Genomic DNA, 24483 nt, shown 5'->3' on the forward strand with positions numbered 1-24483 from the left:
ATTTCATTAATTGGGTAAGGTTTCCTGTAAAGTATTTCAAAAGGGCTTACTCCCTCTTTTATTCTTGGGGTTATTCTTATTCTCATCAAGGCCATTGGTAATACATCTACCCATTTAAGATGGGTTTCCTGACACAGTTTTGAAATATGTCTTAAGGGTTTGGTTCATTCTACCTTGCTGCTAGACTGGGGTCTCCATGGAGTGTGTAATTCCCATTTCATCTGTAAAAATTTGGATGTTCCTTAAACCACCTCTCAGATAATGGACCTCGTTTTATTTCAGGATATACCTTCAGGAATCCCAAATCGAGGAATTATCTCTTTTAGTAAAATTTTAATTCTTTCACATGATTGGTGGAGCATGGGAAGGCTTCTGGCCARCCAGAAAATGTATCTACCAAAGCAAGTAAATATCTAAACTGACCACATTTAGGGAATTCAGAGAAATCTATCTGCCAGTGTTGCCCTGGGGTTAATCCTCATCTTAGTTCTCCCGTAGGTGGTTTCTTCTGAATTTTGGGGTTATTTGCACAACAGATGGGGCATCTTTTTACAATAAGGTCAGCATTTGATAGCATCTTTGATCCTACAGCATATCTTTTTACGCTGCTTATCACAGCATCTGCTCCCATGTGAGTTTCTTCATGCAGTCTCTTGAGGAGCGCTTCCATCATTTTGGCTGTAGTTAAAACTTGTCCGTTYGGGGTGACCCACCACCCTTCAGCATTTTTTGTACATTTTAGCCTTTCTGCCAATTGVTTTTCTTTGTCTGAATATTCAGGAGGTCTCATTTGTATTTTTCTACTGGGTAATAAAGCCCCGATCACCTGTCCTGCTAGTGCTGCCTTTTTGGCTGCCATATCTGCTCTCCTGTTTCCTTGTGCCACTTCACTATTTCCCTTTTGGTGGGCTTTGCAATGCATTATAGCTACTTCTTTGGTTCCATTTTGCTTGTAACAATCTTAATATGTCTTGTCCATACTTTATATTACTTCCTTGAGAATTTAAGAGCTCTCGTTCTTTCCAAATCGCTCCATGAACGTGAACTACCCCAAAGGTGTACTTTGAGTCAGTATATATATTTCCTCTTTGGCCCTTTCCGATTTCAAGGGCTCGTATAAGGGCAATGATTTCAGTCTTCTGTGCTGAGGTGTTTTGTGGCAATGGTTTAGCTTCTACTTCTTTTCATTGAGTCACTACTACATATCCAGCCTTTCTCTCTCCATCTGTATATAGTTCCACATCTGGGTTCTGCAAAGGTTCATCCTTCAAATTGGGCCGGCTGGAATATACTTGCTCTATAGTGGCCAAACAGTCATGTGGTAACTCTTTTTGCTCTTCACCAGGTAGCAGMGTAGCAGGGTTTAAGGCCGATACCACCTTTAAGGCAATATCTCCTTGTTGCAATAACACAGCATGATATTTTACCAGTCTGCTCGGGGAAATCCAATGATGCCCCTTTTGATTTAAARTTGCTGATACTGCATGTGGTACAAAAACTGTTAAGGGCTGTCCCAGAGTCAATTTGCGTGCTTCTTGTATTAATAAGACAGTGGCTGCTATAGCCCAGAGACAGACCGGCCATCCTTCACTTACTTTGTCTAATTGTTTGGAAGAATATGCCACTGGTCTTTTCCAGCTCCCAAGCACTGGAGTCGTTACTCCCAAGGCCACCTGCTGCTGCTCATGCACATACGATTGAAAGGGTTTAGCCATATCTGGGAGTCCCAGTGCTGGAGCTTCCATCAATTTCTTTTTTATTTCATCGAAACTAGCACGGCATTCCGGGGTCCACTCTAACCATTCTCCTGGACCCTTTAGGGCTGCATATAAAAGTTTAGTTATCAGCCCAAAATTAGAGATCCATATACGGCAAAATCCTGCCATTCCCAAGAATCCCCTCAGCTGTCTTCTTGTGCGGGGCCCTGCAATTCRGCATATAGCCTCTTTTCTTTCCGATCCTAGTGCTTGTTGTCCTTTTGATATTTTAAAACCAAGATACTGGACTTCCTTCTTCGCAATCTGAGCCTTTTTCTTTGAAACACGATACCCGGCAAGTCCCCAAAAATTTAACAGACTCACTGTCGCCTCTAGGCATATTTGCTCTGAATCCGCTCCAATCAAAACGTCACCCACATACTGTAAAAGAGTGACATTTTTGTTACCTTCCTGTGATTGGGCTAGTTCTTTGGCCAAGATCTCACCAAACAGGGTAGGACTGTTCTTGAATCCTTGAGGAAGAACCGTCCAGCATAACTGCTCCTTCCTCCTCATAGTGGGAGTTTCCCATTCAAAGGCGAAAACTGTCTGGCTTTGTTCTTCTAHAGGAATACAGAAAAAAGCATCTTTTAAATCTAGCACTGTAAAACAATTGTTAGTCTCAGGCACCGAGGCTAAAAGAGTATATGGGTTTGGCACGGTTGGATGGATATCTCTTGTTATTTGGTTCACTGCCCTTAGGTTCTGGACCAGTCGATGTTCTTGGGAGTGTGGTTTCCTTACCGGCAGGATTGGTGTATTGAATTCAGACTGACACTCTCTAAGCAGGCCGTATTGCAAGAAGGCATTAATTAGGGGTTCCAATCCTCTACGTGCTTCTAGCTTGATAGGGTACTGRTGCACCCTAACTGGCTTCGCTCCTGGTTGTAGCTCTATTTTGACCGGAGTCACATTTTTTTGCTTTATCTGGCTTTGTTGAGGCCCAGACCAAGGGAATCACCGCATCCAATACACTTGAAGGGATACTTGCACTGTTATCATCTGGAGCTGATCCCATCAAAAGGCAGATTTGTGCTCTCCATTCCGATTCTGGAGGGATGTGGAGCTGCATGGAAGTCTCACAAAAGGTCACCTGCGCATTCAATTTGCATGGTAAACCCTGTCCTAATAAAGGGAGGGGAYACTCTGGCATAGAGAGAAACTCRTGAGTCAATTTAGTACCTCCAMTCGTACACTYCATTGGTTGCAAAAATGGCCTCAAAGTTTTCCTTCTCATAGCCCCAGCAATAGTGGTAGTAGTCTTACTTAAGGGTCCTTTACAACTAGTTATCACTGAAYGASTGGCTSYACTRYCTAATAAAAAATCTATAGTTTCATTCCCCAGCTTTACTGGAACCAGGGGATCAGCTGAGGAAATTCTAATTTTCTCCCCCGGTCCCCTTCATCCCATATTTGACTCCTCTAACATAATTAGGTCGGTGTTTGCTGGGCTCTGTAGCTTTGATATCCTTCTTCGATTTGGACATTCRTTTTTCCAGTRCCCTTCCTGGCTACAAATTGCACCTTGGTTTGGACCCAAAGGGGGTCTAGGGAGGCCTCCTCCTGGCCTCCCTCCCCTTCCACCTCTTCCTCCTCTGTTACCTCTCCYRCTTCCMCTGCCCCTRCCTTGGAATTCACCCCCCTGAACGGCTGCCAGGAGAGAAGCCTGCAGTTTCATTCCRTTTTGTGTTTCTCTTTTTCTCTTTTCATCTCGATTATTCTATACCTTATACGCTATTTCTATCAGCTGTGGAATAGACATTCCCCCAGCTCCATCTACCTTCTGTAGCTTCTTTCTAATATCCTGAGCTGGCTGGCCAGTGAAGAGCACATTAAACAGTCTCTGATTCGTTTCCTCATTTGGATCCAGGTCTGTCCATTTTCTGGCTGTTTTGCATAATCTTTCATAAAAGGCMGAGGGATTTTCTTCAGGCCCTTGCTTTACTTCATACAATTTTGATACAGTCTTTGGTTTCGGAACCCCGTACCGAACCCCATATAAAATTAGCTGTTGATACTGCCTCAATAACTCCCTACCYCCGCTCCTATTTGGATCCCACTCTGGATCCTTTCTGGTGGGTAAATAGACCTCAGGATCCCCCCTTTCTGTCCCTTCTCTCACCCTCTTATTTTGCCTTATTAGTCACCAGCCTCCTTTCTTCTCCCATCAGGAAAGTATTCAACAGCACCTGCACATCTCCCCAGTTAGGATTATGAGTTATCATAATAGTCTCCAAAAGTTGGTGCAGCTTTTCATGATTTTCCCTATATGCTCCAATAGACTGCTTCCAGTTTAGTAAATTTGAGGTTGTAGAAGGAACATGTACAAATCCTGGCAGCCCTCCTGGTCCCACTGCTTGTCTCAAAGGAGCCTGTATAACAGGTTGTTTCCATCTCCTAGTTTGGCCAGAAACAGGGCTGGACTCTTTGCTTTCTGGGGGGGGGGGGGATTCTTCAACTGACGTGGAATCGTTTCCACAAGAGAGGGGCACTGTCAGTGATTGTACATCCTCCTGATCCTCTCCATTCAGATTTTTTTCTGTTAGCACACTGCCCGCTCTCTTCCTTCTTTTCTATTGCAACCATTACAGATTCCTCTTCACTYATCAGTTCACATTCCCTTTGAATTTCTGATTCCCTATATAGTGACATAAAAGCCTCCACATAGGGTATCTCATCCCACTTCCCCTTCTGGCAGCAAAACAGCAGTAATTGTAATATAGTGTTATAGTTCAAGGTCCCATTTTCTGGCCATTGCTCATCACAGTCCAGCTTATACGTTGGCCACCACTGATTACAATATCCTCTCATTCCTTCTTTTGTCATCCGATCTCCTCCAAAAATATCCCAGTGTTCCAAAATACAACCCAAAGGGCTACAGGGAGGAATCATGGAGTGGCTTGATCCCATGTCAATTACCTAGAAATACCAACCTTATTACCTAGAAATACCTTTATACCCGTACCTTTGTGYGCACTCGGCTCTGACCCCTCTGGTCAATTTAAGACAACCCTTGCCAAGTGTCTATGTGCAACATAATCCAACATAATCTTCCATGGAAGTAAGTAAATTTTATACTCACCAATCCAGAGATTCACCCCCCTTTCGCCCTGGCACAAWTATCTCTGGTTGGCGTTGCACCTTTGAGTCTCTTGTCATCCCGACTTCGGAGGGAGGTCGGAGGACTCCCCGATCAACAGGTCGGTGCGCGCTGGAGCTCGATCCGATCCAGTCCGCTGTYGGGAACGGCAAGATGATSCGGGCAAGGCCTTCTGGCAAGTCCCAYCTGGGTCGCCAAACTGTTGTCCCAAAATCTGGGTTCTGTTACCCGCTGTGCAAGCACCCAATAGACACACAGGGTCGAGGTATCTGTTTATTTCATTTCTGCACGGAGATGGGGGCTAGGTGGTAAATCCACACAGCTAGCACACCTTCTCCCCCTCTCATTCTTGATTTATACACACTTTTCAGGGAGTACTTTATACAAATCTTTCTATTGGTTACAATTTCATTACATCAGGTAACCGCTCTGCGCTTTCACATTCCTGTTAATTAGCAGAGGAAGCGAAGAAGAGGCGGTAACATCATTATCGTGTCATTTCCATCTCATTATTCACTTAGGGGTGTGWARTTTAATATGTTAATAAGCCTTAATGAACCTAAGGTCACTTCTGGGTTATTCTGCTGTTTTTGTCTTACCTASCCCTYRCATTCTTCAAARCGCTGTGGTTTCATCGAGGTTATTCAGCCGGAGCTGGTTATCCTTTGCAGTACTGTTTKTCTCTCCCCCTTGTCCTTGAGTCTTGTTAACTATTTGCAAGGTTTTTCTCACAGCATTGCTCCAACAGGCCTATATGCCTGTGCCAAGGATAGGCAGGACTCTGTGTGGCTACATGTGTCTATTTATGCTGCTCATCTTTAGGAACTATAGTTTCCTATGAAGAGCCAACAGTTTTAGTCCTATATGTGCAGGAACCACAGATGAAAGTGGTGATCAGAAAAGGAAATGCAACATTGACTACACAAAGGATGAAGAGACATGCTGAAAAGACTATCATATCATGGTTTACACCTGAACACTGGCATGGCATTTTCTGGAAAACAAGACAACAGCAACATCAAGGTAAGGAAAATGACTAGGAGACAGCTTAACTTCTGCAAAGAGTCCGAAAATACTGGAAATGTTTAAGAATGAGAGGAGACAGCAGGGACTGCAAGGGGGATGAATAGAGTTAGGGTGGTATGCTGGAGGGAAAGGGGATGTTTATTGTGATACAAGAACAACACAACCTTTAAGTAAGTGATTTAAAACACACACAAGCTGTAGAGGTTGGTGATAGATACAAGAACTCCTGGCACCCAGACAAGTTGTGKAGCTGGTGGGAGGGCAAGTGTCCTTGCAGAGACAGCAGCAGAGAGACAGAGGAACTTTGGCACTTGACAGAATCACAGCATTAGAGAATGGTTGAAACTGGCAGGGATCYCTGGAGATCATCTAGTCCAAGCTCATCTAGAACAGGTTGTCCCCCCTTTAGCCCTGTTKTGTTGATTATGTGTTTCCTTTTGTTCACATCACCCTAAGGCTTTTGCTTGCCAACCCTATCCATGAGTCCCTCATATGGGTACTGGTAACTCTCCAGGTCAGCCAGATTGTTGGCAAAGGTACTTTTGCCCCACCTAATGATGTGGCCAGAGAGTAGGGAGTTGACCAGAGAGTGGGCAGTGAAAGAAGTCCAAAGTATGTCAGGTCCTAGTTTTACACGACCTTAAAGTCAGGGAAAAGTGCATTTTTAATAGCAGTAGGATGAAGTTTGTTAGGTATTGTCAGTAAGAACACAGAAAAAATCTGATTCTGAAAGGGACTTTCTGTGTGGATACAGAGAACATGATTTAAAAGTAATCTGCTGGCTTTCTTTTTAATGTAAAGCAGCTACTAAAGATTCAGATTTTTACAAGTCTATATCTCATCTCTCTGCTATTTTTTGTGGCTTCTATGGGGGTGCTAYATCACCTGGCTGCTTCTGGGGGAATGAACGCTTGTTTGCTACTTCAGAGAATTTTGGTCACATGGGAAGATTAAGTTGGAAGGAAACAAGGAGGCTTCACACTGATATGTGTTCGTAGCTGGCTTGCTTTGTCTTGTTCCTTTGCAAACAGTTCTGTGTGGTAAAGCAGCTCACCTATGGATCCTGCAGAACCTTGAAGACAGAGGTTGAAGTTGAAGCACCCTGTTGTGATGGGAGGCTTTTCTGCTAGGAGCTGGTTGGAGGCCCTCTGGAGAGGGCAAAGGCCCTACTCAGGATGGCGAAAGGGTCTGTGGAAGTGGTGATAGATAAGGAACCAAGGTCTCTTCTCCTTGGGGCTAGTTCCAGGAGCTTCTCGCTGGAGGAACAGCATGACAGTGGTCTTCCCTTGCTTGCAAGTGATTCAGCTAAATAGTGCAGGTATGAGACCAGGAAGTTCAGCAGGCTTTAACTGATGCTTTGTGCCACTGATTTTGGACTAAGAGGTTAAGATTCAGGCAAAGAGAAACCCCTCCTTTTGCCTGACTACCCTTCTGTTGCTCCCTTATGCTGGACTGCGGTAGCAGAAGCTGTCCGTTTTTCCTGGCCTAGCTAGACTTCTCTAAGTCTTTCATGAGGAATGGGTCTTTTTCCAAGAGAATCTTGTAGACCTGCTCTTGGGCCTCAGGTCCTTTTCTCTCAACTAGCTGCAGCAAAACGCGGTTCTTCTTTCGACTTGTGTCTTGACTTYGTACGTCCTCTTCTTCATCACTGTTGATTACGTCTGCATCCCGTAAGTGTAGCAGAATAGGGGAGATACTGCCCATCCTGCGACAAAGCTCATTCTTGTGCTCCTTCATGAAGGCTGCACCTAACAGACACCAAGCCTATGTTACTGTGCTGAATGTGGCAAGATGGCTCCAGGTTAGTGCAGTACTGCTAAGGACACAAGTTTGCAGCATCCTAATTCAATTTACCTTGGGGTTGTTTCTCCTGTCCCACAGCCATGTATTCTCATCCTCTCCCCTGCACCAGCAGTGGAATTTAGTGGGCAGCAGGTGGATTCAGAGGGCTGAGCCAGCAGAAAATAACCCCCCCCAAAAGGATGAGTACCCTGCTGCACTGGTGATAGGAGCACTAGAGTCAGGGAGGGCAGGAACGCACAGCCAAAATTTAGGGAAGGCAGATCCATGGGAGTCCTGATTTAGATCAGCTTAAGCTGCTGGAGAACTGTCCCCTGAGTCCTACAGTGTCTGGGGATGAAGTTACTGTCTCTTTCTCCCCACCCTGCAATATTAGGAACTCTTAACTCAGAGCACAAATCACTCAAAACTATGAAGTCACTTGGGATTGCAAGTGATTTGTAAAGAAGTTGCCCTTAGTAAAAGGCAGCTGCTGGCAGCAGAGTAGTGAATAAAGTTAGGGTTCAGTACCTCAGGCAGCACCTCCCAGCTTCTCCTTGCTAGCCTCCTCTCATTCCTAATACGAGAGACTGAAATGGGCAGCTACCAACTCAGGCTGGACATCAGGAAAACAGCACTGRTATCTGCAGGTATCTGTCCAGGGAGAGTTGGAGGGGAGGCACTGTCCAAAACCTGCCTTCAGTCCTCTTCCCTGCCTGTGTCTCTGGTGTGACTTTGGACAACTTTTTGGCAGCAGCTCCATGGTAGGGTTCGGATGCGTATGTTCAGCCTTTGTGCTGCTTTCTCTGCATGTGTCCAGCATGTTGGCCRTCTGCATCCTGTTCAGCTGCTCCCCCCAGCTCGATCAACCAGGCTCCCTAGGAGCTTTTTGGGTATGTCTGGCCCACTGCAGTCTGGACAATGCTGTCAGCCAACATTGCCTGAAGGGTGCTATAGGGTACTTGTTCCCAGAACACAGCTCCTAGACTGCACCCAAACAAGCGTTTCCAGGCCCAGCCTTACTCTCACCTTCCATCCTTTCCTTCTGGTGCACTTAGGCAGACTCTAGTTCAGTGTGGTGACTCCATGAGCATTACAAGGAGTTGAGAAGCCCCTGTCTAATAATGCTGAAGTGTCCAAATCTGCATGTATGGAAGCCAGACTGTCTGATTCAATGTCTGTCAGTGAAATATAGGAAAGCAAACCAGTTTGGAGGGTCACCTGCATGCAGAGCATGCTGGCAGAAGTATCGGAACAAAAGTTGAGGTTGCAGCTTTTAAGACTTTTTGTCCAGAAACTATCATAAGGATGAGAAAAAGACTGGTGTCTGCTTTAAACTGGAGGATAGTTAGTTCCAAAGAAATGGATTCAGAATCTAGTAATGCAGCTCTGAAAAACTGTACTAACCTGAAAGGGTCCTGCAGGCAGAGCTGGGAGGATTAATATCACCTGAAAGAGAAAGCAGGGAGATCAGTGAATTTACCACTACTGGAATATACCACTACTGGAATTGAGACCCTCTCTAAAATCCTTTTTCAGTGCTTAATTTTATGCTAAGCCATAAGCCATTATTTCCTACCCACAGATATGTTCCTGACGTATTTGGAGAAATCAGCAATAAAAGATCCTGGACTCTGTACATTTTTAAGTATTACTTCTAGAGGTAGATTAGCCTAACAGAGAATGCATTCTGAGCAGCCACATTTCTTCAAGTACTTACACAAGTACATCATCTCTACACACCTCAACTGTTTTACTGTGTATTATTACACACAGACATGACTCTTAGCATGCTCCATCTCTAACCCTGCCACTTGCTGCATATATGGGGTTTACCTTCTTTCTGGGAAGCATGAACGACTGTGATCACAGAATGCATAAAGTCTGTTTGGATGGTGCACCTTGCCTTTTTCTAGTGAGGGGGCTGTGTGCCCCCCTCACTGTGTAAGTGACAGACATGGTAGTGTTAGTGCCCACGATAACTTCCAGAGAAGGGTGCCTACAGATGTCAGTGGATTCTGAATCAGAATTTCTGCGCATCTCATTCTGCCCTGCAAGAAGTACAGCTCATTGCCCCATCTCCTCCTTTCCTATGGATGTGCTGTTCCTACCTGATCTCAGTGATGCCCTCCAGACCAGTTTGCCATCGCGTTTATCTATCATATGGAACCAAATTTCATCTGCCATATTTCTGATGTAGATCTCAATAAAGAACTGCTGTTGCTTTGGACTCTTGTAGCAAAATGGCAAGAGTGGCTGTAAAGAAAAGAAGCAAGGTGAGACTCTCATCACATGGAGCTGCAGTGATTTTATATAAGCTATCCTGTGTTTATTGGCCATACCAGGAAGGGGAAAAAAAAACAAGTGAAAATACAAAAGTAAGGGCTCTGCTGTGCTATCAATACAAGAAATGTTGTTTGGAAGGGACCTCTGTAATGTCTAATTTGACCTCCTGCTCAAAACTAGGATCATTGCCTACTCTAGATCTGCTCAGCAATAGCTATGCCTAGCTGAGTATTGAAAACCTCAAAGGTCCCATCCAACCTCAAACATTGTGATTCTTATCATGATTATAAGAACTGCATGCACTACAGACCCATGAAAGGAGAAGGTTTTGGTAACCAGCCATGGATGTGGCATTGGATTGTCACCACTGCTCTCAGGAAATCACAAATTCCTGTGCAAAAAAGTAACCACATTCTGATTTTTCCCAGCCATTATGATCTGATTGCCACAGAACACAGTGTTCAAAAACAGAAGTCCTTGAGCTTTCCTCAAAGGAAGAGGTCATGTCACATCATGGCAACAGAGGTAAGAAAAGAGTCTCTATGGTCCTGCTCCTATTCTGAAGTAAACCCACTGCAGACAAGATGAAAGACTTGGGACTATRCCAGAACCAGTATATCTGAAATTCCTTCTTGATAAGCAGCTACAATAAGTGTGACAAGTCCCACATTGTGATTCCTGCCATAGAGAAAAAACAAGCAGAACCTTTATAACCTTACCAGCGTGGCTTTGGGGTGGACTCCATGATCTATCTCATGGTGTCTGTTGGAATGCATATCATGAAATATCTTTGTCATTTGTAACCAATATAGCTTACTGCTTCCATGGCTCTGAAACCTAATAATACAGATTTGGTAGCATGGCTGGAGACACAGACTTTGATTTTTTTTTTTTGTTTTACTTCAGAAGAGAAACAATCTCACTTACTTCAGGTGTTATCACCACATGAGGTGTACTGCAGACTTGATAACTGCAGCCAAAGACCAGAGGGCTCTGGGGAGAAGGCTTGGGAATAAGCCTTGAATTCCAGTTCGTTTCTTGTTTTTCAATGGCCTGTAAATGTCAAGCATCACTTTTGAGAGGTACAAAAAAGAGCTATGATCAGTAAGTAGCTCTCACTACCATTTGAAAATTAAGAGGATTAAGAGATGGACCTAGTCAGGACACGCAGCTGAACGTGTATTACAGGCAGTGCTGTGTTTCGGGGCCTGTCAGCTCTGTCACAATTACACTACTGCACACCGGCTGCTTCTAGGACCTAACCTGGAATGCATGCAAGATATTTTAAGGTCACTCTGTGAAATAAGGGCCTGCACAAAACAGGAGAACATCTGATACACAGTCTGTTATTGCTGCGCATGGCAGCAGCTAGTAGTTCCTAAATCTGCTCTGCTCCTCTACAGGGCTGCAGAGGGCTACAAGTATTTCCACTAGCTGTAAAATTTGCTAATGATTCTCACGCTGTGAATTAACTAGTTCAGTTTAAAGGAGCAGGGACCTTGGCTCTTGTGACATGTCTGCTGGTACAGATCTGTGTTTATCTCTAATAGGCAGCTGAGTTCATATGAGAGGAGGAATTGAAAGGATAAAACATAGGTCATCAGTGCTCTGAGTTCTGTTCCATGCTCTTTCTCAGATATACAGTGGTTAAAATAAGGAACTGATATGTAATTGCTTTCTTGAGGGTGTGAGGCATGAACCTTGGCTAGCAGTGAACTTTGAGGGGCATGGAAATTTTAACAGCACTTAATAGAAGCAAGACCAGCTTCCATCTCAGCTTAGTGCCCTTGCCTTAGTCTAGTGAGTATTAGCGGAGATTGTATTCTCCCTGCTCTAGCAGGTGTGTCAGGGGAGCCAGGAGGATTTGCAGTGCTGTATATGGGAGCACACCACCTCCATTGCCAAGCTAAGTTACAGTTAAGTTTAAGTTATTCCAAAGAAAAACACTACAACACTATCCTCTGACGGAAGTTCCAGATGGGTGACTGTGGAATAAAAGGAAGGACTGAGCAGGAAAGGTCGATCCTTTCTGTTCGTCAGTTCTCAAAAAGACAGCATATATCTGCATGACACATCTCACTGTCTTCCCTGCTGTGGCATTAATAGAGTCTTCTGCAGAGGGTCACTCTTGGGAGACCTCTGTCCTTCTGCCAAATCTGGCTGGAGTGGAACCATGAGCTTGGGGGAGGACAGATGGGTGTTCAAACAGGGTGACAATGCAGTTACCTAAATCTTGTATCCACAGAAAAATAGGCAAAAATATCACACAAATATTATCTTAAAAGCTTTTGGTCTTTTGTACTTCATCAGTGGTTAGCACATTGGTTTTTTTCCCATTCCCTTGCTGACTGACACTGCAGTGCTAGCTCTTCCCTGGTATGCTGGTCTAATCAGGTAAGATCTGCGTTCCTCCTCTCATGGTCTTGCTCTGCCTCAAACTGCCTAATGCCTGGAGCAGATTATACCTGTTCATGCTGAACACCGGAACAAAACTAGGAGGGATCCCCGCTTACCAAATCCAGTCCCTGTTACTGCAGCCACCCCATATGTCATCCTTTTTGTAAACCAATTATGTTTCCTCCATCTTACCTGCTTCACAGAGTTATCATCTGGGATCAGGTAGAGGTGAAGAGTTGTATCTGCAGCTCTGAGCTGCTGAAAGATCAGCACCAAGGAATGCATGGGGAGTGAATTTAAGGTTGAACGTAACCTTCGCCAAAACACACCAAGCAGTGAAAAGCTGGGATTTTCCAGGACAGCATAGAAAGCATTCAGTTGTGTTGGTTTCTCAGCGGTCATCCTCCCAGATTTAAAATGGGCAATCCTGCAGTTGCTGACATCTACACCTTCTGCAAGAGAGGAAAAGCAACAAGGTTCTGTTTTGTTTTCCTAATGCTATGTTACTTCTTTCTATTTAAGACTTTAGCAGCAGAAGGAAGACATACTCCCATACAAAATGGCATGGTCTGCTTTAGGGGCCATCTGTGTCCTGGGCTTTGTGGGGTTCTGCCCTGCAGGGAATTGTAGGCCTTTGGCAAACTCACTGTGGGTTCAGAAAACTAAATCAGAGATGGGAATTTAGGACCATGAAAATCCTCAGATGGCAACCGTGGAGTCCAGCATTCTCTGTACACATGTCACACCACCAAATACTGTGAGGAAATCTGTTACTGCATTATGGGTGATCCTAAGTTTTGATCACCAGAGCATCCTCAACTAGGGTGACATCCCTAGCAAACTTCCAGCACTGCAGGATGACTGTTTCCTGTGGCAGAGAGGTCTACTGCTGCTCAGTCACCCTACTTCTATCTCTTTGAATGTCTTCACATTTTGCTATTAACCTGACAGATTAACATAAAACTTGATAAATTAATATAATTACATGATTTTGCTTCATACAATTGTGTCAATGATGAGTGTATAGACCTACTTCTTGGCTGACACAGCTGTTTTTGCCAGGTCCTGGACAGGAGTTGGAGCCATGCAGCAAGAAATTACTTTTGTGGTATGCTCTGTTTCAGCTAAGAGGGCACAGGTTTGCCAGGAAGAAATGCCCTCTGCCAACACATACTGCTGCCTGTGAAAGGGCACTGCAGCCCAGCCAGGCCAGACTGAGATGGCTCTGCTCTGTTGTGCAGTCCAGCCCCAGCTTAGCACTACTTGCAGTGACAGTCCTCCTTCTGGGCTCATTAACAGGACATTGCAGAACAGAGGATCCAGATCCAAGCCTTTTGGCTCCTCATGTTCACTGTTCACCTGGGTGAAAACCAACAATTTAATTCCACTTACTGTTCTATCCAGACCAATTCTATTCTATTGCAGTTGTTCTCTTGATACTGAGATAGTCCAGCCTGTGAACTGAAGAAGGTGACTAGCTCTTGTCACAGCAGAGGAGAGCAAGGATGGTGATAGTTGCCTGTGGCCATCTACTGCTATAATAGGCACAGAGGACTGAGAAAATCTCTCAGAGGGACTCAGAGGCTTGATGTGCAGCTGAACTGGGGTAATCCCTGTGGGTTATCACAGCAGCTGGGAGAAGAGGGGGAAGTGTTCAGAAGGGGATGGGAGAAAGGTAGGAATGGGGAGAAGAAATAGAAGATGTGAGAACAAAGCAGGAGCTGGGGCTGCAGTGCCAGGGAAGGGACCACTGCAAAGGTTTAGTAAAAAGTGAGTGGAGATTAACAGAAAGGTTGAAGAACAGCAAAGCAAAGGGAGCACAGAGGGCCTCTGAGAGAAAGAAGAATTTGGTCATAAACCTGCCTGGAGAGGTCCTAGGGCATCTCCCTGAGGAGTCATCTTTCTAAATCACTGCATTGGGCAGGCCCCTTTCAGGGCACATGCTGGAGGAATCCCATGGGCGAGGTGACAGGAGAGTGTAAGAAGGCCTGAGAAAAGCTGGTCTGGGAGAATTGTTGTGGCTGACAGTTGAGAGTTGGCTGAGTTCAACAGAATGAGTTGAAGGAAGCACATCTCTGCAGCTGTTCTACCTGTTAGGCACACAAAATGGGGGAGATGCACAGCACCCACAGCTCCAGGATGCACCTTGATGTGGAACAAGGGTCCRGTGATGACCCATTCCTCTTGGTCATCTGCACTCAGATGCTTGTTCCAGGAGGCRTATCTGTACTGGATAGTCACTGCCGAGTTCACCTCAAAGCCAAGGCCTGTTACAGAACACTGGAAGGAGCCTGCTCCAGGAAAGTGAGCTCTGCAAACAGGAGGGGAGAACAAGGTTAGGCCATGCATGTCTGGGGCTGTAGAAGGGTGTTTCTGCTTTGACCAAGAGCTCTTACCGATAATAGATGTGGCTCTTTGGAGAGGTTTGGACCATCTCYGGCGTCACTTCTGTAAGGGCCTGTAACACAAGTGATGCTAGCTAGTTTGGGATTGAATGGGATGTTGCATACTGGATGTTTCTTATAGGAGAGGGTGCTGGGAATTGCAAAGCGTGATGCAGCTTGGCCCATGGGCGCAGAGCCTCACAAGCAGCAGCAGGAGCAACAAAACTTCTGCCATAGTGAAGTTACTTCTCTGCTTCTTCACTGTTCAGAACAGACGTCAAGTATACGATACTGCTTTTACCCCTTCAAAACAAGGGACCACAGAAGTTTCTATCTGGTGCCCAGAAAAGCATCACTGTTGTCAATGAAGAGGTTGCAAAAGTCATTGACTAGCAACTCATCTCCCCTAAGATCTGAAACAAGAACTGGGCATGTCTGCGACACATAGGCCATGTGCTGATGTGCAGGCTCATGAGCCCTTTAAAGGCGATAACCATTGCTATGGTAAAGGCAAAGTGTGCCAGAGAAATCCTGCACACAAGCCACACCAAAGAGGAGTAGACATTACCGGCAGCAACTCAACATGCCTGGGGATGGGAAGATACCATTTTTTTCCCCATTCAGCAGTAGGAAGAATAATGAGTGGATATGCAAGCAGTTCTTAGAGCCCCACAACTACATTTTTACACACTGATTTTTAAGTTGTATTTTTCAAAAAAAGGGAATTCCAGATAGCATTTTTTTTTCCTGAGAGGAAAAAATTTGTTGGCTGCTGTGTTTCTCATGAATAAATCCTGGGCTGTTCCTTTTCTGCCATAGTTTWTCAGCAGAGAGAAAACATAGACAGATGAAATATTTAGCACAGAAAATAAATTCTAGATTCTAGTGAATAGAAATTGTCTTTTGATGAACTTGAAAACTGGGGCGATGCATGCTGAGTTAGCATAATGAAAAGACACTTCTGCAGGTTGAAGAATTATAGTGAATAAGAGGTTGTGAAGGTATATTAAATTTTCCACATTACTGTTGAAGTCAGCCCCAATCTTACTGCTATGCCGCTTTCTTGGAGTAAGACAGTGCCCTGCAAGGAMTGGTAAAGCTGGCAGTTATGGCATAGCTGTGGCTGGAGAGCCCTTACCTGCCTCTTACAGTGGCATTCTTCCTGTTCTGGAGAGCCCAGCAGCACCGCCTCCTTGCTTTCCTACAGTAGTAGAAACCGCTTTTAAGGAGGCACAAGATAAGGCTTTCTGACAACATCAGCAACGTCAACAACGTTATGCATAGTGCTGACACTGACAGCGATTCCTCCAGGGGGGGAACAKGCTAGCATTAAGCAGTTGTGCCAGTCTGGTGTGTCCTCAGGGTCAGGTCCCTTTATTAGCACCGAGGGCAGCTTGGATCAGCTCCTGCCACCAAACACAATACTGTGGCATCACTGGGCATCAAGGGACGCCACTGTCCCCAGTGATGGCTGTGAACTGTTGCATGAGGGTTCCCATGRCTTGGCCCAGAGTGCTACAGTCATTCTGGCCTCTTCCCCAGCCCCAGGGTCTTCCTAACTAGAGTCTCGGGCTTCAAGCTGCATTTCTTGCAACAACTCACCTCTGTATTCCCTGAGGCTTCATCTGTCAGAAGTGCAGAAGGGGACTGAGATTCTTCTTGTATTTCTGTGGTTGGAACAAGAGGAAAATCACTGTAATTTTTGGCCCATGTTCTACAGAAGAAGCTGTTGCAGGGACAGGCTTCACCTAACCTTCCCTATGCTATAAGCAGCACTGGTCCCCTCTCGTAATGCCACATGCTCCTACATTTACCACAGCATCCACGTCCTTCTTAGGCACTGTGACAGTGACGTAGTTACCACCTTGCAGCAAACTGGGTCCCTGCAAGGACTRTCCTCCTCTACCAGCCCCACTGCACCAGATTGTCAACCTCAGCCCTGAAGCAAGAATGGGGACATGAACTTACCTGAAGAAATACCACTTCCAATGGCTTCCAAGCTACCACCACGCACTGCACAACAGTAACACAAGGCAGAAGAGAGCTCAGGGCCCAGGCCATGCCAAGAGAAGTGTCCTCCCCCTCCACCATTTCCCATTCTGCCCATCCTCTTCCTGCTCTTCACCCCTTTGCTGTGAAGCCTCTTTCTGTGTGTTTTGTCCCACTCGCAGGGGCTGCTGGGTGCCAGGCATCTGGCCTGACCTGCCAACTAACTACTCATCACAGGAGAGCAGCTCACTGCAGGGCTGATGTGGGCGCAGCTGCCACCTCTCCTCCCYGTCAGCATGTGCATGCTCTCTGCCCTGCAGAATACGGACTTCTTGCTTAGCTTCCACGAGCAGAGTCCTTCTCAGTCTTCCCTGTGGTCTATGCCCGTCCCTGGTCCCTATTGTTCCTCCTTATTTCAACCACACACATGCCATGGCAGCTGTTTTGCGCAAGACGCGCGTCTGCATCCGCCTGGACCCTCCCCGCGCAGCCGTGCACCTCCCTGCTGCCGTGTGCTCATTGGGAGCCTCCTGGCCTGCTTCCCTGGGGCGCCTGCCTCCTGGAGAGATGTCGGACCTGCCCCCAGCCTTCCCCACTGCCGGGCAGACCCTTGCCCACTTCCCCCCGTACCGCCCCRTACTTACATCTTAATACATAATATATAACGCAGTTGGGGGTTACTCCATAGTCCCGCAGACGCTTGTTATYCTCCATCTCTCTGCCTCCATAAATCAGCCTCACCTGATCAGGCGCGGGGTGCATCCTAGCCTTTAGCTCTTCCACTGTGTCATCCAAACGCACAGGTAGGTAAAACTCTCTGCCCCCCAGACCCTTAATGCTGACGTGGAAGGTGGGCRCTGAGGCTGTAAACTGCTCCATGGTGCCTTCTGCTGACTGCTGTGAAAACCTGAGGCCCACAGCCTGCGCGTGGGGCAGCCCCAGCGAAGCGGGCAGCTGTCCGGAGCGGGCAGGCCCTGCGCGTCGCTGGCTCTCGTGGGCCTTCGCCCGCAGCGCTCCAGCCTCCGCCGCTTCCCGAAAAACCGAAAGCACCACATGACGTCAGGCAGGCTGCGCCGGCCYGGCGTTGACAGCCCTCTGCTGTCAGCACACGGGCGCCGGGCTCTGCCTCCCCGGCCCGGCAGGCCCTCGGCCCGCAGCCCGGCGTCCTCCCCCGGGGGCCTCTGGCTGCAGGGTCCTGCTCTGGCCTGCAGGGATTCGGCACGCTACGATTTCTTCAGCCTCTTCCAAAACTCTCCTCTTTCTTTCTCCTTTCTCATTAGCTCCCTTTCCCCCTTCTGCCTGCTCTTGCTTTTTTTAACCCTTCTTGGCTGCAGTTCTTCCCCTTCCCCCCTCGCTGCCCTCCTCGTCCCGGATTTTCTCTCCTGAGGAGGGCACGGGACGGCAGGGCAGGGCTGGGCAGGGAAGGGCAGGGCTGTTTTCCCAGGGACACGGGGCAGCAGGGGCTCGCATCCAGCAGCTACAGTGCTCCCTACGGCATTTCCCAAGTCTCCCGTGAGAGCAACCCACGCCGCAGCAGTGGATGCTGTGCCACACTTGCCATGGGCTGGGGAAGGGTGAGAGGGGGCTGCTGGCCTCCAGCCATGCAGGGAGCTCRAATTAGGTCCATGCCCCATCCAGCTCCTGCCTAAACATGGGATGGGAGACCATCAGAGACAAGATCTGACTGCCTGTGTCTCTCACAGCTCTGGGTGGGATTTCCTCCTGGCTGTGTATCAGGAACTGTGGAGAAAGCTTGCCTGGTGCTGCCCTCATTTCCAGGCCCCATCCCAGCTTGGATGTAGGTGGATCCCAGCCCTGGGGCTGGCTTTGTGGCATACCTGACTGCAGCCAGTAGCCTGATGATGCCATTGGAGAGGCCTGGCAGGCCCTTTTCTTGCTACTCTGCCCAGGACATTGGGGGCAAAAAGCTGTGAGATGCTGCTACCCCACAGAGCCTGGGCACACAGCTCACCCCAAACCAGCCCACAGAGGGGCCTGCGGGTGCTGCTATGCCAAGGGAACAGTCCCCTCCAGCTCCAAGTCCTGGAGCAATGCATGTGCAGAGGGTACCTTGTTCTCTGAAAGACAAGCTCAGTAAAGGACAAGAGGAGTCCCATGCCCAGCAGCCAGCCAAGCAGCTGTGCTTCGCTGCTGTGGAGTGGACATGGGGGACATTCAGCCTGGGCGAGGATGTGGTGTACAGCCCTGGGGAAAGCAGGCCTGGGGGTGTCAGTGGGTCCCTTTGGGCTAAAGAGACCTGACCTCTGATGGCCACTGTTTTGACAGGGGGTGGCCAGTCATGAACTCGATGCTGACAAATGGGCTTTTATATGACTGGAGGTGCGAATGTGCAGTTCCTCTGCCAAAGACATCTCCAACTATTCCAAGGCTTGATGAGTGCCAGAGTTATGGGGACACTCCAATGTCTTCTCTTCCTCTCATGCACCTCAGCCCTTCTCCACAACAACCCTGCCTTTCCTACCAGCCCAGTCTCCCACTCTGGCTCAAGGCCCTCTGTGTGCCCYTGGGCTGGGGGAGGACATGGCACTGTGCCTGCCCCAGTGCTGTGAGAAGAACTAGCCCACCTCTTCATCCTGCAGCTCTGCCATGCTCATGGCACAGTGACATGGGGAGGACAGTTCATTCTGGGAAGATGGAAGGTATGCAGCTGCTTATCTTCATCTTACTGCCCTGCAGATTCTCTTCTATTCCAACCTGCAGGTCTGTACAAGTAACCCCAACCCCCACAGAACAGGGCATGGAGCCGAGAGTAGCCAGCATGGTGGAGTCAGTTGCCCAGTGCTGTTGACCAAGCCTTGTCAGCTCTGCAGGAATAGGCCCCAGCATCAGAGCACACCTTCAGTCCCTGTCCTGCAGTACCCTCCATCCCCACCAGCAGCCCACAGATAATGGGATCTGAGCCCTGTGCAACTTACTCCAGCCCTTCAGCTTGCCTAGCAGTGGCTCAGAAGCCAGGCGGGTGGCAAGGCAGAAAGGACAGGACATGACCAGRGACATTCAGGTCCATCTGCTCTGGCAGATGAGGAACAGAGACATTTCATTCCCTGTTCAGACAGTGACTGGCCTTGTGGTCTGGGCTAGTGCTATGCCTAGGATGGTAGCATCCCTTCCCAGAACAGCTCTCTGGTATCCCCATGGCATGGCCACACTGCTTTAACTACTGATGGGAAGGAGAAGGGTAGTTCTGATTTGAGGCCTGAGTACTCAAGATACTCCATAGCTTCCCAAGAGTGCTCCAGAGAGGGAGAGGTGGCCCTGCTGCTTACTAGTCCAGTTCCAGGGAGAGCAGATGGCCTTCCGCAGGCAACATGATTTGGGAGAGCAGATTGGATTACTGAATGACTCCCTTGGCCTTGGCTTCTACAAAACTACATGCACCAATGAACAGCCACTGTTGCTTTTCAGGTCTGCCCTGACCCAAGGAGAACTCTAATGCCGGACAGAGGAAGCATCTGAGTCAGCACCTAAAGCTCAGCACAGGCTCTGAGAACAGAATATGGCAGAGGCAGAGGACCAGGAGCCAGTGTGGCATGCAAGACACTGCCACTTATCCTGGCCCCAGGACAAGCAGATCAGTCTGATGAACGCAGGGAAAAGTGAAGCCAGAGTCAAAAGGAGGAGGTTGAAGTCCACCCTGGGGCCTGGGACACAAGCAAAGAGCACAGTAGGAGTTAGGCATTCACATAAGCAGAAGCCACCCATGGGACCTGGGCCCTTTTCTCTGCCTGTACTGCTCTGGCTCAGGCTGAGCATCAGCCCAGGGGCCAACTAAACACCATCAGCTGAGCCTTACTGCCCCAAAGCCCCCCCCCCCCAACATCAAAAAGCAGTTCTGCAGTATTTGTCTTGTCTAGGACCTACAGCTAGCACTCAGGGCCTGCAAGCAGGCTGGTGGATCCTTCCTGGAGTCTGGAGGAAAAGGTGGAGAACAGCCAGGGGGAAGGTCCTCTGGGGTGTTGGACTCTGTGATGTTGACTCTAAGCACAAAGATATGCAGCAAGTCACACCTCTCACAGAATCACGGAATCACAAATGGGTAAGGTTGGAAGGGACTTCTGGAGATTATCTAGTCCAATCCCCCTGCTCAAGCAGAGTCACCTAGAGCATGTTAGACAGGATCACATCCAGGCGGGTTTTGAATATCTCCAGAGAAGGAGACACCACAAGCTCTCTGGGCAACCTCTTCCAGTGCTCTGTCATTCTCACAGTTAAGACACTTCATATTCAGACAGAATTTCCTGTGGTTCAGTGTGTGCCCATTGCCTCTAGTCCTGTCGCATGGGACAACTGAGAAGAATTTGTTCCCGTCCCCTTGACACCCTCCCTTCAGGGACTTATACACATTGGTAAGATCCCCCCTCAGCCTTCTCTTCTCCACGCTAAAGAGGCCCAGATCTCGCAGCCGTTCCTCACAGGGCAGATTCTCCAGTCCTCTGATCATCTTCATAGCCCTATGCTGGACTCTCTCCAGCAGCTGTACTGGGGAGCCCAGAACTGGACACAGTACTCGAGTTGTGGCCTCCCCAGGGCTGAGTAGAGGGGCAGGATCACCTCCCTCAACCTGCTGGCAACATGCTTTCTAATGCACCCGAGGACACTGTTAACCCGAGGGGCACATTGCTGGCTCATAGTCAACTTGTTGTCCACCAGTACTCCCGAGTCCTTCTCTGCAGAGCTGCTCTCCAGCAGGCCAGCCCCCAGCTTGTACTGGTGCATGGAGTTGTTTCTCCCTAGGTGCAGGACTCTGCACTTGCCCTTGTTGAACCTCAGGAGGTTCCTCTCTGCCCAGCTCTCCAGGTCTCTCCGAATGGCAGAACAGCCTTCTGATGCATCAGCCACTCCTCCCAGCTTGGTATCGTCCACAAATTTCCTGAGGAGGCACTCTGTGCCTTTGTCCAGGTCACTGATGAAGAAGCTGAACAGGATGGGACCCAGTACTGAGCCCTGGGGGACTCCACTAGCCACAGGCCTCCAGCTAGACTCTGCACCACTGATGACAACCCTCTGAGCTCTGCCTTTCAGCCAGTTCTCAATCCACCTCACTGTCCACTCGTCTAACCCACACTTCCTGAGCTTACCTAGGAGGATGTTATTGGAGAGAGTGTCAAAAGCCTTCCTGAAGTCAAGGTACACAACGTCCACTGCTCTCCCCTCATCTAYCCAGCTAGTTATGCTATCAGAGAAGGCTATCAGATTGGTTAAGCAAGATCTCCCCTTGGTGAATCCATGCTTGGTGATTCCCCTGCATAAAGGAAACCTGGGGAATCCATTCAAAAAGCAAAGTTGGGACTTGGAGTAGTGGAGTAGTCTGGTACTGTACTGGCTACTGTGCTGGCACTGGCAGGACAGGGCAGCCTATATGGGTGATGCTGTCTACAGCCAGCCTGGCATTGCAGGTATCCTGGCCTTGGGGATTGAAAGTATAGCCATGGGTCTGGCAGACTGGAGGGCTGCCCACACATCCTGCCATGGTGTTTCCCTRCCAGAGCTGAGCCACCCCATCCCAAGGAGAGCACAGCAGCGGGGGCATCGTGGCCATGAGGTGCTGTTGGTATCTTGCTACCCTTCCCACAATTTGGTCATCTCTGCATGGCACAACCAAAACAGTCAGCCCCAAATCCTGTACGTTTGTATTAGCAGCTGAGCCTGGGCAATTGGCCTTCTGCAGATGATGCTTACTGTTGGGATAATTGCCTGCAAAGCGATTTACTAAATTCCTTCCAAGGCCCAGTCTTTGCTGCTTGCTTAGTGGCTGTATGGGAGCGGTTTGGCTCTTATTTTGCACACCAGAGGTCAAAGATCCAATCTGCCAGAGAAATGGAAGTGGCCTTTGGTCTATGGCAGGTGTTTGGCTGGGTGCAGCTGCCATGGGTCCCCAGTGTATCCCAGAGAGATGAGCTCCATCCCATCCAGGCTCAACACCATGCGGATGAATACTCTGGCTTTGTTTACTTGCCACCACAGATCTAGTGTCATTTCTCTTGTCTTAGAATTGAAGGAGCTCCATGAGGATAAATTGGAGGATATKCATTTTCATGCGACTACAGAGGCATATAGTTCACAGGAGCTCCCTCTCCTGTGTGCTAATGGTTACTCCATCCTTGAGTGGTCTTTTTAACCACAATGAAAACTGTAGCTCAGCAGCCCAGTTAAGCCTGTCATATCATTTGGATCAAGGAGTAATAAACTAAAGCTGTGTATCAGAAGGAAGTGAACATCTTAGAGAACATCAAAGAGTCATATAATCCAGATTTAAGACAGGAGTAATCTGAGAAAACCTGTATTCTGTAAAGAAACCTAACTATGTATCAAGGTGGTCTCAAAAGACACAGAGGCAAAAGAAAATACATACTTGGGGCATATAAGAAAAAAAGAAAGTAATGAAAAAAGGCACACAGAGACACTGACACCCTCCTAGGCAGGTACAATGGATGGTGAAAATGGCCTTTTTATTGAGGGAAGCAGAAACAGAAAACATGTGAGGTAGGCAGGAGAAGAATAGATCTCTGTCTCCAAAATGAGAGTAGAAAAATGTAAATCCAAAAGGGCAATGTAAAATAAGTGATATGCAAAAGCATAGGACTGTTTATTTCCAGGATGGCAGGAATAAATCTGCCTAGATTTCAGATGGCAATACCCAGCTTTGCTTTATGGAGATGAAGTGAAAAGGACTATTCCTGGGGAGAGGCTGAAGTGCAGAGGTGAGTGCCATGCAGATAAGATGAGCAAAGGAGGCCACAGCAGTCACTGAGCTTGCCCTGAACACCTCATCTATGGGGCAGCACATGCCTGGGCCTCTCACAGCCCACCCTGGCTTTGGCAGACTTGAGGCTATCCCAYGGACACAGCCACTCTGAACTCCCCATGGTCCAGCTGGAGGTTGCTCACCCCAGAGGAGTTCCCATGAGCCAGGGTGGAAAGCAGAGGTCTCCTTGGTGAGAGGGGCAACCTCATACCCAAAATATCACCGCCCTCATCAACTACATCCTACATTAGTCTAACAAAAGACATCACTCCTCCCTACAGGCACTGTGATATCATGGGGCAAACAGAGCTGCGCTGTTACTACAAGGCGATACAGAGTTGCGCACTATGCTAGCAAGGATATCCATACTATTTGTGTCCTGGGAATGGGATGGACACCTGCACCTGGAGGACAGCATGGACAGCTGCACCCCAGCATTGCACAGATGGCACAGGCACCCACATCCCTGTGCCTTGGAATGGCATGGACAACTGTACCCCTGCATCCCAGGATGGTATAGACAACTGCATCTCTAAACCTCAGGACAGCACAAATGTCCACACCTTGGTATCAGGGACAATATGGACACCCGCAGGCCTATCCTGGAGAATGACATGGACATCAGCACTTCTGCACCCTGGAAATGGAATGGACACCTGCATCTCAGTGCCAGGGGCTGCATGGATGCCCACAGTCTCTGGACCGAGGATGGCAGAGAAATCCACACATCTGTGCCCAGGGATGGCACAGACACWGGAACAGGGTGCTGGGACCTGCAAAGACAGCTGCACCCTATGCCTGGAGGTGGCACAGAAAGGGGCACCCCAGTGCCAGGACCCACGCGGACACCGGCCCCCTGCGCCCGGGGATGGCACAGAAACGCGCACGTCTGCACCCAGCAGCAGCACGGAGCCCCAGAGCCCCGTACCCGGGACCCGCAGGGACATCGCAGTCCCCGGGGCCGAGCCCCCCGGGGCCGCTCCCGGGGCCGCCGCCACG

General features: G+C 48.3%; 2 protein-coding genes across 2 annotated transcripts in view; both read right to left on the minus strand.

Moving 5' to 3' along the window:
- LOC146592924 (DNA polymerase epsilon catalytic subunit A-like) overlaps window positions 1-2273 on the minus strand; it is a 41009-nt gene extending 38736 nt beyond the window's left edge. The window contains 1 exon segment of the mRNA XM_085310172.1: window positions 2165-2273. Coding sequence (XP_085166298.1) covers window positions 2165-2273 — 109 coding nt within the window.
- A 2844-nt stretch (window positions 2274-5117) lies between these two features.
- LOC146592925 (caspase recruitment domain-containing protein 8-like) lies at window positions 5118-17758 on the minus strand. Its single transcript, XM_085310164.1, has 11 exons — window positions 17363-17758; window positions 16698-16742; window positions 16332-16396; window positions 15868-15930; window positions 14742-14803; window positions 14436-14656; window positions 12538-12797; window positions 10876-11001; window positions 9774-9918; window positions 9070-9111; window positions 5118-7631 (listed from the first exon to the last, which is right to left on the minus strand). Exons 1-11 carry the CDS (start codon window positions 17595-17597, stop codon window positions 7369-7371), a joined length of 1527 nt encoding a protein of 508 aa, XP_085166290.1. The 5' UTR covers window positions 17598-17758; the 3' UTR covers window positions 5118-7368.
- Window positions 17759-24483: the final 6725 nt, after the last annotated feature.

The sequence above is a fragment of the Rhea americana genome, unplaced genomic scaffold (genome assembly GCF_003343005.1).
Source record: "Rhea americana isolate MKP2758 unplaced genomic scaffold, rheAme1 scaffold_312, whole genome shotgun sequence".
Taxonomy (NCBI): Eukaryota; Metazoa; Chordata; class Aves; order Rheiformes; family Rheidae; genus Rhea; species Rhea americana.